Source organism: Tachysurus vachellii, chromosome 19 (assembly GCF_030014155.1).
Source record: "Tachysurus vachellii isolate PV-2020 chromosome 19, HZAU_Pvac_v1, whole genome shotgun sequence".
NCBI lineage: Eukaryota > Metazoa > Chordata > Actinopteri > Siluriformes > Bagridae > Tachysurus > Tachysurus vachellii.
The window spans coordinates 1858580-1876087 of record NC_083478.1 but is presented as its reverse complement, the minus strand read 5'-3'; the positions used below and the strand labels follow the sequence as shown (position 1 = coordinate 1876087).

Here is a 17508-nt window from a genome sequence, read left to right as displayed (position 1 = left end):
TCTGGAAAATTGTCCCTAGTGTGTGATTGCGTGAGTGAATGAGTGTGTGTGTGTGTGTGTGCCCTGCGATGGGTTGGCACTCCGTCCAGGGTGAATCCTGCCTTGATGTCCGATGACGCTTGAGATAGGCACAGGCTCCCCGTGACCCGAGGTAGTTCGGATAAGCGGTAGAAGATGAATGAATGAATTTAAGAGAAAGAGAAAAAAAAGAGCAACATCAAACGTATGTAACTATTAAACGTACGCTGTCGTTCTTGAATAAATTCTACTTGAAGGAAAACTGCTGCTTTAGAAATCTGTGGATGTGTCTTTTGTTTTTGTTTAATTTTTGTTTTGTTTTGTTTTTTGTTGTGTTTGTGGTTGTTTGTTCCAGGCTCTCCAAGGCTCTCCAAGGCTCTCCAAGGCTCCAAGGCTCTCCAAGGCTCTCCAAGGCTCTCCGAGGCTCCAAGGCTCTCCGATTACCTTCATGTTCCTCAAGCAGAGTTTATTTTCTTGCCAAAAGCGATAAGACGATCACACTGATAGGGGGATAGTAGGAAAGAATGATGCACCATCATCATCATCATCATCATCATCATCATCATCATCCAGTGATGATGAGTATCAGCTGTGCTTTAGGTCACTTTTTAACTAATACAAGATCATAATGTACACAAACAATTCTTTCCTTTGTTCATTCTTTTCTTTTTGTCTCTCCTTCTCCCAGACTGAGAAAATAAGGGTGTATTTTTCTGTTCACTTGTGTGTCACATCACAGCAGATGGTTTGCATAAATTAGTGCAGAAATGATTCTGAAGGCTATAATAAGTGTTCCAGTGAGACGGAGTCATTTGCAGTCGTGCCATAATCGTCTTTCACTTCTCTGCATGGATCCTTAATCATGATCGGAGTTTAGCTCTTATTATACTGTACGTGTGTGTAGGTTTTGCTGATTTATATCTCGGACCCCTCTATGTTGAGGTAAAGTTTATATTTATCTGTATAACCACGGCTACATAACATTAAAACCTGCCTGATATTTCGGAGTTCTTTTTGCTAAAACAGCCCTGACCCGTCAAAGCATGGACTCCAGTTGGACTCTGTGATACTTGTATATTTGTAACCACACCATCTAGTGTCACCCATATGAGGATGGGTTCCCCTTGAGTCTGGTTCCTCTCAAGGTTTCTTCCTTTACCAATCTAAGGGAGTTTTTCCTTGCCACTGTTGCCTGAGCCCTCAGACTTGCTCATTGGGGACAAATACACATACACACATACATACATACATACATACACACTGTGAACTGTATATATCTTGAATTTTTATTATATTAATTCTTTATACTTCTCCTTATGTTTATCTTTTGTTCTATGTTTATGTTCTGTAAAGCTGCTTTGTGACAATGTCCATTGTAAAAAGCGCTATACAAATAAACTTGAATTGAATTGAATTGAATTGACTCCACCAGACCTCTGAAGGTGCTGTAGTGTCTGGCACCAAGACGTTAGCAGCAGATCCTTTAAATCCTGTAAGTAAGTAGATACTCCAAGGATCAGATTTGTTTGTCCAGCACATCCCAGAGATGCTCAATAGGATTGTGGAGAATTTTGAGACCAAGTCAACACACTGAACTCTTTATATTTCTTAAAGCATCTCTGTGTAATGTTTGCAGTGTGGATGGATGGATGGATGGATGGATGGATGGATGGATGGTATGATGGACCGATGGCTGGAGGGCACTCTTTAGAAATGAAGAGCCATTTAGGATTATTTTGTTGAGCTCTTTGGTTATGTGTTCATACAGTTTTCCTTCACAAGATCCATCACATTGCACTTTTTTTGAAGAACTCTTTAAACTCCTCAAAGCGTTCCTGAGCAGTGCTGGTCACATGGCAGGAAGCATCATCCTGCTGAAAGACGGCACTGCCATTAGAGAAAAACTGTTGCCATCAAGGGCTGTACCTTGGTCTGAAGCAAAGGTTAGGTAGCTGGTACCTAAAGTGGTGCCAAAGTAAAATCCACATGAATGCAGGACTCAAGGTTTCCCTCAGAACATTGTCCAGAACATCACACCGCCTCCACCACCTCATCTCCTTTCCATAGCACATCCATGGAAAGTCTGATTCATCAGACCAGACCAGACCTCCTTCTTCCACTGCTTCATGGTCCAGTTCTGATGCCTATTGTACTGTAGGAGCTTTCGGTGATGTACAGGAGTCAGCATGGTCACCTGACCGCTCTGCAGCTACACAGCTCCATACACATGGTGTCTTCTGACTCCTTTCTATCAGAGCCAGCATTCACATCTGTGCTACAGCAGTTCATCTGTAGGATCGGACCAGACGTTCTAGCTTTCACTCCTCACACACATCAGTGATCCCTGAGTGTCCGTGACCCTGTCTACACTTCACCACTTATCCTTTAGTGGAGCACCTTTGGAAGCTACTAACCACTAGATCCTGAGAACACCTTACAAGACCTGCTGGTTTGGAGATGTTCTGATGCTCCCAGTCATCTAACCATCACAGTCTGTCTCAAGTCAAATCAAAGACTCTCAGATCCTTACGTTCGTCCATTTCTCTGCTTCCATCACATCAACTTTAAGAACTGACTGTTCCCATGGTGTTAAATATATATCACATGCCTTTTAAACGAGAAAATCAATGTTATTCCCTATAAACAGAATGAAGGCATCAAGGAAGAACTGGACTACAATCCCCAAAAGGCACGGACCATGCCACGTGACCACAATCACCTGAATCATGTTGTTCTCTTTGGTGTCACAGGTAATTATCTTTATTTCTGTCGTGTTCATGATGTTGTCTTGCCTTCTTGATTCTCCATCATGTTTCACAGTCTTTAGCCCTATTCGGACGGGATTAGTTTCACGTGGGGACGTGGAGTAATGCAATTTTACCTCAGGACGTCTGTAATATTAATTGGCCAATTCACACGGGACAAGACATCTCAGTAAAACTAGCAGAAGTGGGAGGGGTAACTCACTTTACGCACCACAGTAACCTCCTTGTCGTCATGTGCGTATGATGTTGCTTCCTGTTATCACGTGCGCAAACAGACAACATGGCACCTCCATGCTTGCAAAACTACTTTTAAACAGGAAATGACGGAATTTTACCGTACATATTTACAGCAGGTCTATTCGGACGGGATTAGTTTTACCTGAGGTAATTTTTCCGGACCTTTTTACAGAAGGTAAAAGTCGCCGTAATCTTTACTGACATTGTCCGTAATGATTACCGAGATGGCACATTCGGACGGGACTAAAATCACAGAGAAGCTCTGGTAATAATTACTTTACCCCCACGTCCCCACGTAAAACTAATCCCGTCCGAATAGGGCTTATGTCTTTTGTTTATCTCGGTTAAAAAATTAAATGTTTTTCTTCTTGTGGTATTAAAAACATTTAAAAAGTGACTTCGCTAAACCATAAGCAGCTTTTGTAGGAGAAACAGTAACTGCTGAAGTTCAGAGAAAATTTGACACTGTACCATTTAACAGAGCTCATTAACACCCTGAAACGTGCGGAAATATTTGTGATGTGTTTAATGATTCTGGTGTTAATTTGTTACTCAATGCGATATTTTCATTATTCCTGTGAGAAGTTAACAGTTGTTTGTTTTGCTGATGTCACAGAGGGATGTAGATGTTGTATCACTGGCACAGTTACACTGGAGTTCAGTGTATTAAGGAAAGTGTTCAGTTGTCTTGTTCAAAAGCTGCCATGTTTTTGGACAGAGAGCTGGAGAACCTGGATGGAACCCACACAGATACGGAGAGAACTCGACTCCTGGATCTTGAACCGGGTAGTGACCTGAGGTCAGTAACACCAAAGCGGTGCAGAGAGAGAACTTCTCATTAATTTTTATGCTATAGAGAAGATGGATGGATGGATGGATGGATGGATGGATGGATGGATAGATGGATGGATGGATGGATGGATGGATGGAGCACTACAACTTCTATTTTTTTGGAAGCTTAATTTTACAACAAACCTTTCAAGATCCTTCTGAAACCCTAATTGTATGTCAGAGTGTGTATAAACATTTACCTCTTTGGGATTAACATTTAACTAACTTTTCTGGGATTTTAGACTCACTGTTGTAGACATACTGTATACATAAAGCCATTAAGTATCAATTGAAGAAGCTACGCAGAAAAGCTACACCAGATGGCTGCCACACTTATCCTGTAGTTTTCTGGAACGCTACTTATGCACATTCTCGGTAATTAACACAACAATCCAATGTAAACATTCAGGGCAGTTTGCACTATGTCTCCATAACCGACTAAACAAACTAGCGCCGTGTCTCAAATCACATCTCTATTTCAATTACAAATTTTTAAAAGGTTACCTTTAAAAATCTCCCAAAAAGTCTGCTGGATTTTCTACGTTATTAAATAGTTTATCACGTAAGTGCAACAGTCTCACTCACTCACTCACTCATTTTCTACCGCTTATCCGAACTACCTCGGGTCACGGGGAGCCTGTGCGATGACGTATCTCAGGCGTCATCGGGCATCAAGGCAGGATACACCCTGGACGGAGTGCCAACCCATCACAGGGCACACACACACACTCTCATTCACTCACGCAATCACACACTACGGACAATTTTCCAGAGATGCCAATCAACCTACCATGCATGTCTTTGGACCGGGGGAGGAAACCGGAGTACCCGGAGGAAACCCCCGAGGCACGGGGAGAACATGCAAACTCCAGACACACAAGGAGGAGGCGGGAATCGAACCCCCAACCCTGGAGGTGTGAGGCGAACGTGCTAACCGTAAGTGCAACATTTGAATAAAAGTTTTAAAAGCGACCAACAACAACCGAATCAAGCAAACAATCTACTGGTAAAGTGTTAAATTCTCAAAATGTGTATAAAGTACAATCGATTCATGCTTCAAGTACGAACCATTTGTATTTTAGGTTTTTTTTTTTAAAAAAAGCAATTTTATCGTGATGACATGAAACAGTGCAGTGTCACATGTGTAAATTTGCCAAATCAATATATGTAAAACAGTTCAATTTTTACCAAAAACTATTTTTTGCAAAGCAAAAAAAAAGCAAACTATACAAAATCACACAAATGTCAGTGACCCAAAAGGAATTTATTTATATTTTATGCAAATAAAGCAGTCAGAGCCCCAACAGAAGCATTTCAAATATGTTTAAAATGTTATTTAAATATGATGCAAATAATAATTTCATACATCTATTTAAAAATAATGTTTCTTTGAAATGAGATCACAGCATTTTAATCAGTTACACGAAGATTTGGAAATTTTGTGTTGTCTACATTATTAGTGGAAAAAAGAAGAAAAAATACATTGAGACATTGGAATGTGGAATATTGTGTATATTTTTTGTTTATATAGTTTTAAATTTCTACTTTTAAATATTGTGAGTATGTTAGATTCTGAATTTTTCTTTACATATTTTACACGTAGTCTCAAAACGTCTCGTTCTCATTATTTTCATGCAGAAAATGGACATTATTTTCTTTTTCGAGATTTCCAAAGCATCCCATGCAAAAAAATTAAACATTCAGTTAAACATGAATATTTTCCTTTATGTTCTGTAGTTTACAGATTATTATTTTGTAATGTCTGGTGTTTTTGTATATACAATGCAGCAGTCATGACTGAGATTTTTAAAATATCTAGTGTAGAAAGATGATGAACATTCAGAGAGGCGCCTCCTCCACTGAGACTGAGAGGAATTAAGCCACACCCCCTTTATTATAACTGACAGGAACTAAGCCACACCCTCTCTATTATAACTCGCATAAACCAAGACACACACCTTTATTAAAACTGGCCGGAACACTCAACTTACAGGCACAGAGGCCACACCTACTTCACTGTGAATGACAGGCACAGAGGCCACACCCCCAACACTGTGACTGACAGGAACAGAGGCCACACCCACTTCAGTGTGACTGACAGGCACAGAGGCCACACACCCCAACACTGTGACTGACGGGCACAGAGGCCACACCCCCATCACTGTGACTGACACGCACAAAGGCCACACCCCTAACACTGTGACTGACAAGCACAGAGGCCACACCCCCATCACTGTGACTGACACGCACAAAGGCCACACCCCCAACACTGTGACTGACCGGCACAGAGGCCACACTTCCTTCACTGTGACTGACAGGCACAGAGGCCACACTTCCTTCACTGTGACTGACAGGCACAGAGGCCACACCCCCAACACCGTGACTGACAGGCACAGAGGCCACCCCCAACACTGTGACTGACCGGCACAGAGGCCACACTTCCTTCACTGTGACTGACAGGCACAGAGGCCACACCACTAACACTGTGACTGACAGGTACAGAGGCCACACTTCCTTCACTGTGACTGACAGGCACAGAGGCCACACCCCCAACACTGTGACTGACTGGCACAGAGGCCACACTTCCTTCACTGTGACTGACAGGCACAGAGGCCACACCCCCAACACTGTGACTGACAGGCACAGAGGCCACACTTCCTTCACTGTGACTGACAGGCACAGAGGCCACACCCCCAACACTGTGACTGACAGGTACAGAGGCCACCCCCAACACTGTGACTGACAGGAACAGAGGCCATACACTGTGACTGACAGGCACAGAGGAGACACCCCCAACACCGTGACTGACAGGCATAGAGGCCACACCCCCAACACCGTGACTGACAGGCATAGAGGCCACACCTCCTTCACTGTGATTGATGTCTAGATGTTAAGGATCTCAACGCACTTCTTTCTGAACGACCGGTCCTCTATAACCACCCCTCAGTATTCACACACACTTTTTGCCCTTGTTTAAATTCTCAGTAGGAAATAACACACTGTGTGCCAGACTATTAGCTCCGCCTATTCACTAGCTAATAACCCGTATTTAACGTGACATGTTTATTCCCTCAAAGTGGGAAAACAAAAGCTAATTTTAAACCACACTGCAGGTGTTGTGTAAAACTCACACACAGAGCTGTTACAATTAAATTGTTGAAACAGTGTGATCTCCCCACAGAGTGTGTTTACACACACCTGGAGAAGTAAACAGTGTTATACTACAAAATGACTACATAACTGGGTGCTAAGATAATGTTTTAGAATTATTATGAACATGCTGCTGTTTTCATAATCATGTGCATTAACATTCATTTAAACACATTGCATTAATAAAGCTCACAATCACGGTGTAAGTGTAAAACGGGGGTCTGATTATAACGACTATATTAATCAAATCGAAGCGCTAGTGTGACAAAAATGGTGGCTGGATATCAGACATCGAATCTGATCTTGAAATAAATAAAAAGATTGGAATTCAGTTTGGAAATTTTTATTTTTAAAATAAATGTATTAAAAAATACGTTTAAAAGATTTATTATTATTTTTGTCTTTTTTTTGTATAGATTTTAGATAGGATCGATTTTAATTATATATACGTCATACGTTCGGATACATTTTGTTTTGCTTTTGTTTTTTTGCAATTTTTGTGTGAAAGCTGCGGTTTGGAGCAAGTCAGATTGTTGTTTATGTGTTTTTTTCTGTATGAAATAGATTTTAGATTTCTAAAAAAAAAATAGGGTCTGGGTTTCGATATGATCTGATTCACAAGGTATCAGAGTTCGAATAAAGAAAAGGAATATTGTTCCATATCACGTGTAGTGACCTCGAGATGGACCTTGAAAACAAAAGACATAACATTTCAAAGAAAACAGTCGTTTTGTGTCTAACTTATAATTGTGCGTAAACTCAGTCAGTCAGGTTGTCATTTACAGCAACGAGCTCGCTCTAACGCTTCACCATCATGCCTGGCTGTCGGTTCGACTCAAAATTAACTGGAAGATGTTAAATGTGAAGTTTGCAGTGAGCAAACACTTTCTGGAAGCATAGGAGAAAATAAAATAAAGTTTTGATGTTGAGAAACAAAACAGCCTACAAGCCATTTGAACACTTTCTACTATCCAGTTGCATAACACACTCTCACTCACTGACTCACTCATCTTCTACCGCTTATCCGAACTACCTCGGGTCACGGGGAGCCTGTGCCTATCTCAGGCGTCATCGGGCATCAAGGCAGGATACACCCTGGACGGAGTTCCAACCCATCGCAGGGCACACACACACACTCTCATTCACTCACGCAATCACACACTACGGACAATTTTCCAGAGATGCCAATCAACCTACCATGCATGTCTTTGGACCGGGGGAGGAAACCAGAGTACCCGGAGGAAACCCCCGAGGCACGGGGAGAACATGCAAACCCCCAACCCTGGAGGTGTGAGGCGAACGTGCTAACCACTAAGCCACCGTGCCCCCCAGTTGCATAACAATGAAGAAAAATTAGGAATTATAATATATGACGTATGACATTAGCTAACTAGCTCACATTGTTTTGAGACATTTGTCATACTAAAGTCTTGTACTGTAATAAAAAAGTCTGATCGTCCACCCTGAAAATGTACAGACACTCATCTTTTCCGTCGTAAGACCTGTATGATCCAAACAGCGTTTAATTTTTCCTTTGAATATGAGAGGTTATAAGTTGCTAATAAGATTGAAGGAAGATACTACGAGTGGTTTGCTGTGTTGTCCTCAGATTATTAGCTCATGTACCAACATTCAAACATGCAGATTGTTTTACATCACGTGAAAGATTTTGTATTGTTGTGTGTGCTACAAAAATATACGCATTTAATATCTGTAAATCGTGTCTTTTAACGTTTTTGAGAGCAATCAAAGAGATTTCCTCCTTAAACGGGGCAGTTCTCTGAAACTGTGTCCAGGAGACAGCGTGCTTCCCGGTGAAGAAAATCCTGTGTTTTCCCTGGTGAAGGAACCTCCATGGATCCGATAAGAAATGGAAGTGTAGTAAACTGAATCGACGTTGCAGCCGGGTCGAGATGGAATGAGGCTGGGGCATAAATCAAAGCGATAACAGCAAGAGCAGAGAGAATTGAGACGCGACCGCCGACGAGATGGACTTGAAGGTCGAGGAAGAGCTGGTGGACAGTAGAATTCGTTCGCCGGAGATGGGATGAGGTTAGTGCAACTCGTCCCCTCTTCCAATGGCAAAAAAAGCATGCTATGGCTGTTCTGGTTGGCGAGAGATCCCAAGTTGCGTTCTTTTCTTCTTAACGATGCTCGTTCCCGCTCTTCTTCTGTGTTCATGGTGAGGAACCGAAGCACCACCAGGTTGAGGAAGGCTCCAATCACCGTCAAGCCCACTAGGATGTACACGAAGCTAAAGACGACGTATGGCGTTCTTTCCTGGAGATCGCCCGTCTTCTGCAGAGCCACAAAATCACCAAAGCCGATGGTCGTGAGCGTGATGAAGCAATAGTAGTAAGCGTGGAAGAATGTCCAGCCTTCAAAGTGTGAGAAAGCCGCCGCACCCAAACACAGGGTGCCCAGGCAGGACAGGAAGCCCACGAGGACCATGTTCTCCATGGAGACGCTCGTACGACGGAAACCAAGACACCTTTTCCCCCGGTGTAGCAGGAAGCGCACAAAAGTGTTCATTCGCTCACCCAGGCTTTGGAACATCACCAGAGTGAGAGGGATCCCGAGAACAGCGTAAAACATGCAGAAGATTTTCCCAGCATCCGTACCTGGGGCTGCATGACCATAACCTGCAGCGGGAAAAACAGGAAGTAAACATTACCTCATAGCCTGTGTCAACCGTTTCTGACTCTGCGATTAAACAAATGGACTTTCTTACATCTGCTTGTGTCATTGATCAATTGTGCAGAAATAGTTTCACATAAACACATTTTTCAGGAACGGAATGATTCCTGTAGGTCTCTATGGATAATCTGTTGCCTTTTATTGGTGGCATGTCAGGTCTACTGGATACCATTAAAGACTAGTCTTTGGCAACTTGTAGATCACATGCTGGTTTCCACCAGATACCAATAGGGACCATTAGAACATCATTAAGCATCCATATTCCATTATCCATGTTGATGATAATGATTTTAATAATGCAGACACTCATTACATTAATGGAACATGGTACAAAACACACTACATACTGGAAACCAATTGGTAATGGTTTTAATGGTTAATAGCTGATGGCTTGTGATGGTATTTGTATCAGCAGGGTTCTAGATGGAAAACTCCTTTTATAAAAAGTGCAGAAGAAAAAAAGAGATGTATGATTATTTTGTGTGTGTGTGTGTGTGTGTGTGTGTGTGTGCGCGCGCGCGCGCACCTATAGTGGTGATGACCGTGATGGCGAAGTAAAAGGATCCGGCAAATTTCCACTGCGTCCCGGCTCTATGCGGTTCCGCGCGCAGCACTACACGCTCCAGCTCGCGGTAGTCGTCGTCCGTGAAGCGATAACGCGCCTTGAGCTCTGCGCGCCGCTGATCGGACACGCGCCGTCTCGCGCTCTCCGACTCCGACTCGAGCGCGTCAAACACCGCGGCGCCCACAAGCAGGTAGGAGAACATGCACAGGATCAGAGAGAGAGTCCGTACCGTCTGCTTCCTCAGCTTCTTCATCTCAGAAAGAAATGAGAGAGATACAGGGAGAGAGAGGGGAAGGAGAGAGAGAGAGAGAGAGAGAGAGAGAGAGAGAGAGAGAGAGAGAGAGAGAGAGAGAGAGAGACGGAAATAGAGTCGTGGACGGAAACCGATCTATAACCGTCTTAATTAATCGAATAATCAATTAATAGACACTTCCACAACGCACCCAGAAAAGACACACACACAAACACACACACAGACACACACAAACACACACTCACACACACACACTCACTCACACACACTCACTCACACACACAGACACACAGACACACACAAACACACACCACACACAGACACACACACTCACTCACACACACACTCACACTCACTCACACACACACACACACAAAGACACAGACACACACACGCACACACACAAACACACGCACACAATACAAAAGTAAAGACAATAAAGAGAAAATAACACATATAAATAATATACAGGCTTCAGCAGTAATATATAATATAGTGAATAATTGTGTTTTCAGTTTTCAGTGCACAACAGGAAACACTGTGATGTGTGTTTTTTCTTCTCCTTTTCTTATCTTTTAAACTTAACGGTATATGATGCTTTGAATGAGTGTGGAATTAAGTTAAAAAGAAGAAAACACGAGATATGAATCGATTCTGTTTGAATAATCGGATCTTTGTGCCTTTGGGAAACTGGATTAAGCCCAATAAAGTGGAGAGAGAAGGAAATTATAGGGGAAAAAAGCTCAGGGTTTTACAAGCTCAGACAAACAAAGTGAGCAAGTAATAATTAGTGAGTTTTTAACACATCAGTAATCATACAGATTATATTATATATGTATATTATCTTTATTACAGATGATGTGTGCCTTGGGTTGTATTGAAGCAATCAGGAATAAAATTGCAGAGAAGAAAATAATAAGAACAATAAGCTCGATTTTGCAGGCATAATAATATGACGGTGTTTCTATGAAACATCCACCGAAATACTGAAAATCAAATCACATGCGTTCAGGATGTCGGACACGTTTACAAACGCAGCGCGCGCACCGGTGACCTGTGTGTGTGAGCTGTGCGTAAAAAATATCGTAGAAAATACAGAAATCTGGATTTTACAGTATCATGGGGGGGGGGGGGGACAGAGAGAGGGAGAGAGAGGGGAGAGAGAGGGAGAGAGAGAAAGAGGGAGAGGGGGGGAGACAGAGAGAGGGAGAGAAAGAGAGAGAGCGAGGGGGGAGAGAGACAGAGGGGGGAGACAGAGAGACAGAAAGAGAGAGAGAAAGAGGGGGGGACAGAGAGAGAGAGAGAGAGAGAGAGAGAGAGAGAGAGAGAGAGAGTAGAAATAAAAATAATCAGAATAAAAGTGCACGCGCTCATGAGCATGACAGACTGGAGATACCTTCACACACATGTACGACTTGCTCTTACCTTTCTCCAAATGCATGTCATTTAGCCAACTCGGAAAACCGGAAATGCACGAAAAATAAGCATCACACGTTGTTCGTGGAGTGTTAGAGCTTCACGCGGAATAAATCCTGATGTAGTAGCAGAGGCTAAGGTGTTGCACACACGCACGCGCGCGCGCGCACATACGTACGTACATCCATTCCTTCCCTCCTTCTTTCAAGTGTGTGTGTGTCTGTGTGTGTGTGTGAGAGAGAGAGAGAGAGAGAGAGAGAGAGAGAGATTTATTCAAAACAAGTTGCTTAGTAACAGCATCTCTAGTTAGTATTTCCTTCCAAACTAATTAAAAATAAACACAGACTACAGTGTAAAGTTAACTCTTGCTGTATTGTGTTAAAGAATTAACACCTACAGTAAGAAAAAAAGACGAAGGCGATGGAAGGATGCATGATGGAGGAGTGGAGTGACTGTTTTAGGTCAGGTTGATGTTGCATAAAGAATCCAGCAGGAATGAAGGACACAATCTCTGTGGGTGTTTACGAACATGAGCCATTTCACTTAGAAGACGCAGAGTCATTTCCCTATATAATAAAAATCAGTCTCATTCGAATTCATGTGGTGGGACAGAATGTAAAGCAAAGCTCCACCCTGTAACACATTGAATATATTTATATCTATAGAAATATGAAATATTTAATAACACTATGAATGTATTGTTGGCTCAATATCCAGTGTGAAGTTAGGGGTCATGTGCGTTGCTCTGATGTCACAGAAGGACGCTATTACTTTTATACCACAGCTCCAATGGCCTTTAATAGGTTTTCAGTGATCTCAGACATGACAGCTCAGGTTTCTACCTGAAACACCTGAAAACCAAACCTTTTTTCTCGTTAGCCATTTTCCAGCCAGGACATCTACATATCACATTAATGAGTGTAGATATAATGGTGCAGAGGCTGGATTCAAAGTCTCAGAATTCAATGGAGCTACAAACAATGCATTCATTTTGCAGTTGGGAAGTCATGGCCTAATGGTTAGAGAGTTTGACTCCTAACCCTAAGGTTGTGCGTTCGAGTCTCGGGCCGGCAATACCACGACTGAGGTACCCTTGAGCAAGGCACCGAACCCACCCCAACTGCTCCCCGGGAGCCGCAGCATAAATGGGTGCCCAGTGTTCCGGGTGTGTGTTCACAGTGTGTGGGTGTTCACTGGTGTGTGTGTGTGCACTTTGGATGGGTTAAACGCAGAGAACAAATTCTGAGTATGGGTCATCGTACTTAGCCGTATGTCACGTCACTTTCACTTTTTACTTTCACAAACACTCCAACCAACCTGTTTCTGGTGTGTGTGTGTGTGTGGGGGGGGGGGGGGGCCTTCTTTGTGAGATAGACTACAGACTCTGTACTACGTTTAACAATTATTAAAAACAGGCACGTGCAACCTGGCTAGCAGATGAAGAACTCAAACAACAAAATCACCAGTATTTCTCTCACGTATTTCGCCCGCTCGCGGTGTGAAGCGCGTCCCCGCTATTCTCTGAGAGGCCTTTTGTGCAGCGGAATTATTTTTTTTTTGGACGACCTAGTTAAGGCGGTAGGGTTTCCCAGCTTAGGCGGGCCGCCCGAACTGCAAAGTGCTGCGGGAAACCCTGACCTTCCTCTTCCTTGTTGCTATATTCTTTCCCAACATTTTCTAGACTGATATTATGCTTACTTCATGACCCAGTGAACCAGTATCAATGTACTCTTTGATAAAAATGTCATGTGTCTGTTATAAGTCGCTCTGGATCAGAGCATCGACCCACTGCCTCAAGCTGCATATTTTTCTCTCATTAACTTCAATAGAGAAAAAAATAAAACAGAGTCTGGTGAGGGAAATATTTTGTATAGCTGCTATAGCATAAGTGAGAACAAAAACAAACTTGTTTTTACAGATGCTCCATGATGTTAAATGTAACTTATATACACTCACCGGCCACTTTATTAGGTACACCTTACTAGTACCGGTGTGGTCTTCTGCTGCTGTAGCCCATCCACCTCAAGGTTCGACGTGTTGTGCGTTCAGAGATGCTCTTCTGCATACCTCGGTTGTAACAAGTGGTTATTTGAGTTACTGTTGCCTTTCTATCAGCTCGAACCAGTCTGGCCATTCTCCTCTGACCTCTGGCATCAACAAGGCATTTGTGCCCACAGAACTGCCCTCACTGGATTTTTTCTATTTTTCGGACCATTCTCTGTAAACCCTAGAGATGGTTGTGTGTGAAAATCCCAGTAGATCAGCAGCTTCTGAAATACTCAGACCAGCCCCAACAACCATGCCACATTCAATGTCACTTAAATCACCTTTCTTCCCCATTCTGACGCCCGGTTTGAACTGCAGCAGATCGTCTTGACCATGTCTACATGCCTAAATGCATTGAGTTGCTGCCATGTGATTGGCTGATTAGACATTTGCGTTAACGAGCAGTTGGACAGGTGTACCTAATAAAGTGGCCGGAGAGTGTACAGTATAACTGAACGAGGTAAATGCGTATGAGGTGTGAAGTGCTGTGGTATAAGAGGAATAAAACAGTTAACTCCGATTCAGCAGACCATCTCTTCATTGATTATTTTAGGCTAAGAGCTTGGGATAAAGTGGTTTATTCCTTATTTATCATAATATCAGGTCCTGTGTCTGTATTGCGTCCTGCTCTGAGCTTACTAAATGAATCGCTGCCATTAACAGAGAAACAACGCTACCTAATGAGCCGATCCATCAATTTGTGTCGCTTAGTTTCTCTTGAGAGAGAGATGGAGCAATAAAGCAGCGAAAATGCGATTTCCCAGCAGTGTTCAGAAGGAGACAGCAAGGCAGATCAAAGTGTCATTAAAGCTCACAAACAATCCATCAAAAAGACATCCACCTGCACACAGCCATCAAACCCAGCACACAGTGACTGAGCCTCTTCTAAAAAAAACGCCCACAAATTAGTAATCACAGTGTGTCTGAGGGTGTGGGAGTGTTTGGGGTGTGTCTGAGTGTGTGGGAGTGTTTGTGGGTGTGTCTGAGTGTTTGGGAGTGTGTATGTGTGTGAGAATATTTGGGAGTGTGTCTGAGTGTGTGAGAATAATTGGGAGTGTGTCTGAGTGTGTGGGAGAGTGTCTGAGTGTGTTGGAGTGTTTGGGAGTGTGTATGTGTGTGAGAATATTTGGGAGTGTGTCTGAGTGTGTGAGAATAATTGGGAGTGTGTCTGAATGTGTGAGAGAGTTTGGGAGTGTGTCTGAGTGTGTGAGAGTGTTTAGGAGTGTGTCTGAGTGTGTGAGAGTGTTTGGGAGTGTATCTGAGTGTGTGAGAATATTTGGGAGTGTGTCTGAATGTGTGTGTGTGTGTGTGTGTGTGTTTAGGAGTGTGTCTGAATGTGTGTGAGTGTTTGGGAGTGTGTCTGAGTGTGTGGGAGAGTTTGGGAGTGTGTCTGAATGTGTGTGTGTGTGTTTAGGAGTGTGTCTGAATGTGTGTGAGTGTTTGGGAGTGTGTCTGAGTGTGTGGGAGAGTTTGGGAGTGTGTCTGAATGTGTGGGAGAGTTTGGGAGTGTGTCTGAGTGTGTGAGAGTGTTTAGGAGTGTGTCTGAGTGTGTTGGAGTGTTTGGGAGTGTGTCTGAATGTGTGTGAGTGTTTGGGAGTGTGTCTGAGTGTGTGGGAGTTTTGGAGTGTATCTGAGTGTGTGAGAATATTTGGGAGTGTGTCTGAATGTGTGAGAGTGTTTAGGAGTGTGTCTGAGTGTGTTGGAGTGTTTGGGAGTGTGTCTGAATGTGTGTGAGTGTTTGGGAGTGTGTCTGAGTGTGTGGGAGAGTTTGGGAGTGTGTCTGAGTGTGTGGGAGTTTTGGAGTGTATCTGAGTGTGTGAGAGTGTTTAGGAGTGTGTCTGAATGTGTGGGAGTGTTTAGGAGTGTGTCTGAATGTGTGGGAGTGTTTAGGAGTGTGTCTGAGTGTGTGAGAGTGTTTAGGAGTGTGTCTGAGTGTGTGAGAGTGTTTGGGAGTGTGTCTGAGTGTGTGAGAGTGTTTGGGAGTGTGTCCAAGAGTGTGAGAGTGTTTAGGAGTGTGTGAGAGTGTTTAGGAATATGTGAGAGTGTTTAGGAGTGTGTCTGAGTGTGTGAGAGTGTTTAGGAGTGTGTCTGAGTGTGTGAGAGTGTTTGGGAGTGTGTCCAAGTGTGTGAGAGTGTTTAGGAGTGTGTGAGAGTGTTTGGGAGTGTGTCCAAGTGTGTGAGAGTGTTTAGGAATATGTGAGAGTGTTTAGGAGTGTGTCTGAGTGTGTGAGAGTGTTTAGGAGTGTGTCTGAGTGTGTGAGAGTGTTTGGGAGTGTGTGAGAGTGTTTAGGAGTGTGTGAGAGTGTTTAGGAGTGTGTGAGAGTGTGTCTGAGTGTGTGAGAGTGTTTAGGAGTGTGTGAGAGTGTTTAGGAGTGTGTGAGAGTGTTTAGGAGTGTGTGAGAGTGTTTAGGAGTGTGTGAGAGTGTGTCTGAGTGTGTGAGAGTGTTTAGGAGTGTGTCCGAGTGTGTGAGAGTGTTTAGGAGTGTGTCTGAGTGTGTGAGAGTGTTTAGGAGTGTGTCTGAGTGTGTGAGAGTGTTTAGGAGTGTGTACAAGTGTGTGAGAGTGTCTAGGAGTGTGTCTGAGTGTGTGAGAGTGTTTAGGAGTGTGTCTGAGTGTGTGAGAGTGTTTGGGAGTGTGTCCAAGTGTGTGAGAGTATTTAGGAGTGTGTGAGAGTGTTTAGGAGTGTGTGAGAGTGTTTAGGAGTGTGTGAGAGTGTGTCTGAGTGTGTGAGAGTGTTTAGAAGTGTGTGAGAGTGTGTCTGAGTGTGTGAGAGTGTTTAGGAGTGTGTGAGAGTGTGTCTGAGTGTGTGAGAGTGTTTAGGAGTGTGTGAGAGTGTTTAGGAGTGTGTGAGAGTGTTTAGGAGTGTGTGAGAGTGTTTAGGAGTGTGTGAGAGTGTGTCTGAGTGTGTGAGAGTGTGTCTGAGTGTGTGAGAGTATTTAGGAGTGTGTGAGAGTGTGTCTGAGTGTGTGAGAGTATTTAGGAGTGTGTGAGAGTGTGTCTGAGTGTGTGAGAGTGTTTAGGAGTGTGTGAGAGTGTTTAGGAGTGTGTGAGAGTGTTTAGGAGTGTGTGAGAGTGTGTCTGAGTGTGTGAGAGTGTGTCTGAGTTTTGAGATTTTTTCCTTAAACGATTAATTAGAGTTCTAAATGCACTGAGACCTACAGTACAGTACAGTAAACCGATTGGGACTTAAGAAGTAAATTGACTACATTTTGTGCTACAGAAGAAAACGGTTCTCTGAACATTTGCTTTAGAAGATCAGAGCTTTCAGATCAGAGTAAAGGACGTGTGAATAAGAGTCAGAGCAAACATTATGTTGTGTAGTGATCACAGACTCTTCTGAGCTCCAGAGAGGTCTATAAACGCTCAGCAGACGAGACATGAAAGCAGAAATCTCATTTCAGAGGCATGAAATCCTAAAGAACGGAAGAAATGAGGAGACGCAGCATTGTGGAAGTGTTTAGTGACAGATTCATTAGAGAATTACTGAAAGAGAGAGAGAGAGAGAGAGAGAGAGAAACACAGAGAGACCA

At 43.2% G+C, this 17508-nt stretch overlaps 1 protein-coding gene across 3 annotated transcripts; it reads right to left on the bottom strand.

Annotated features, from left to right (window-relative positions):
- Nucleotides 1-5168: 5168 nt before the first annotated feature.
- On the bottom strand, nt 5169-12391 carry kcnk15 (potassium channel, subfamily K, member 15). Of its 3 annotated transcripts, none has more exons than XM_060894039.1 (4): nt 12330-12391; nt 11942-12152; nt 10225-10516; nt 5169-9643 (listed from the first exon to the last, which is right to left on the bottom strand). In XM_060894039.1, exons 2-4 carry the CDS (start codon nt 11960-11962, stop codon nt 8748-8750), a joined length of 1209 nt encoding a protein of 402 aa, XP_060750022.1. In that variant the 5' UTR covers nt 11963-12152; nt 12330-12391; the 3' UTR covers nt 5169-8747. The 3 variants fall into 3 exon arrangements, with proteins under 3 accessions (XP_060750022.1, XP_060750023.1, XP_060750024.1); XM_060894040.1 differs by having other exon boundaries at nt 10225-10510; XM_060894041.1 differs by lacking the exon at nt 12330-12391 and having other exon boundaries at nt 10225-11618; nt 11942-12076.
- Nucleotides 12392-17508: the final 5117 nt, after the last annotated feature.

Coding starts and splice junctions, on each gene's coding strand:
- kcnk15 (XM_060894039.1), bottom strand. CDS start 11,962: ATGACATGCATTTGGAGAAAG. Junction 10,517..11,941: donor TGACATGCATTTGGAGAAAG/GTAAGAGCAAGT, acceptor TTTCTTTCTGAG/ATGAAGAAGCTGAGGAAGCA. Junction 9,644..10,224: donor CACGGTCATCACCACTATAG/GTGCGCGCGCGC, acceptor TTCCCGCTGCAG/GTTATGGTCATGCAGCCCCA.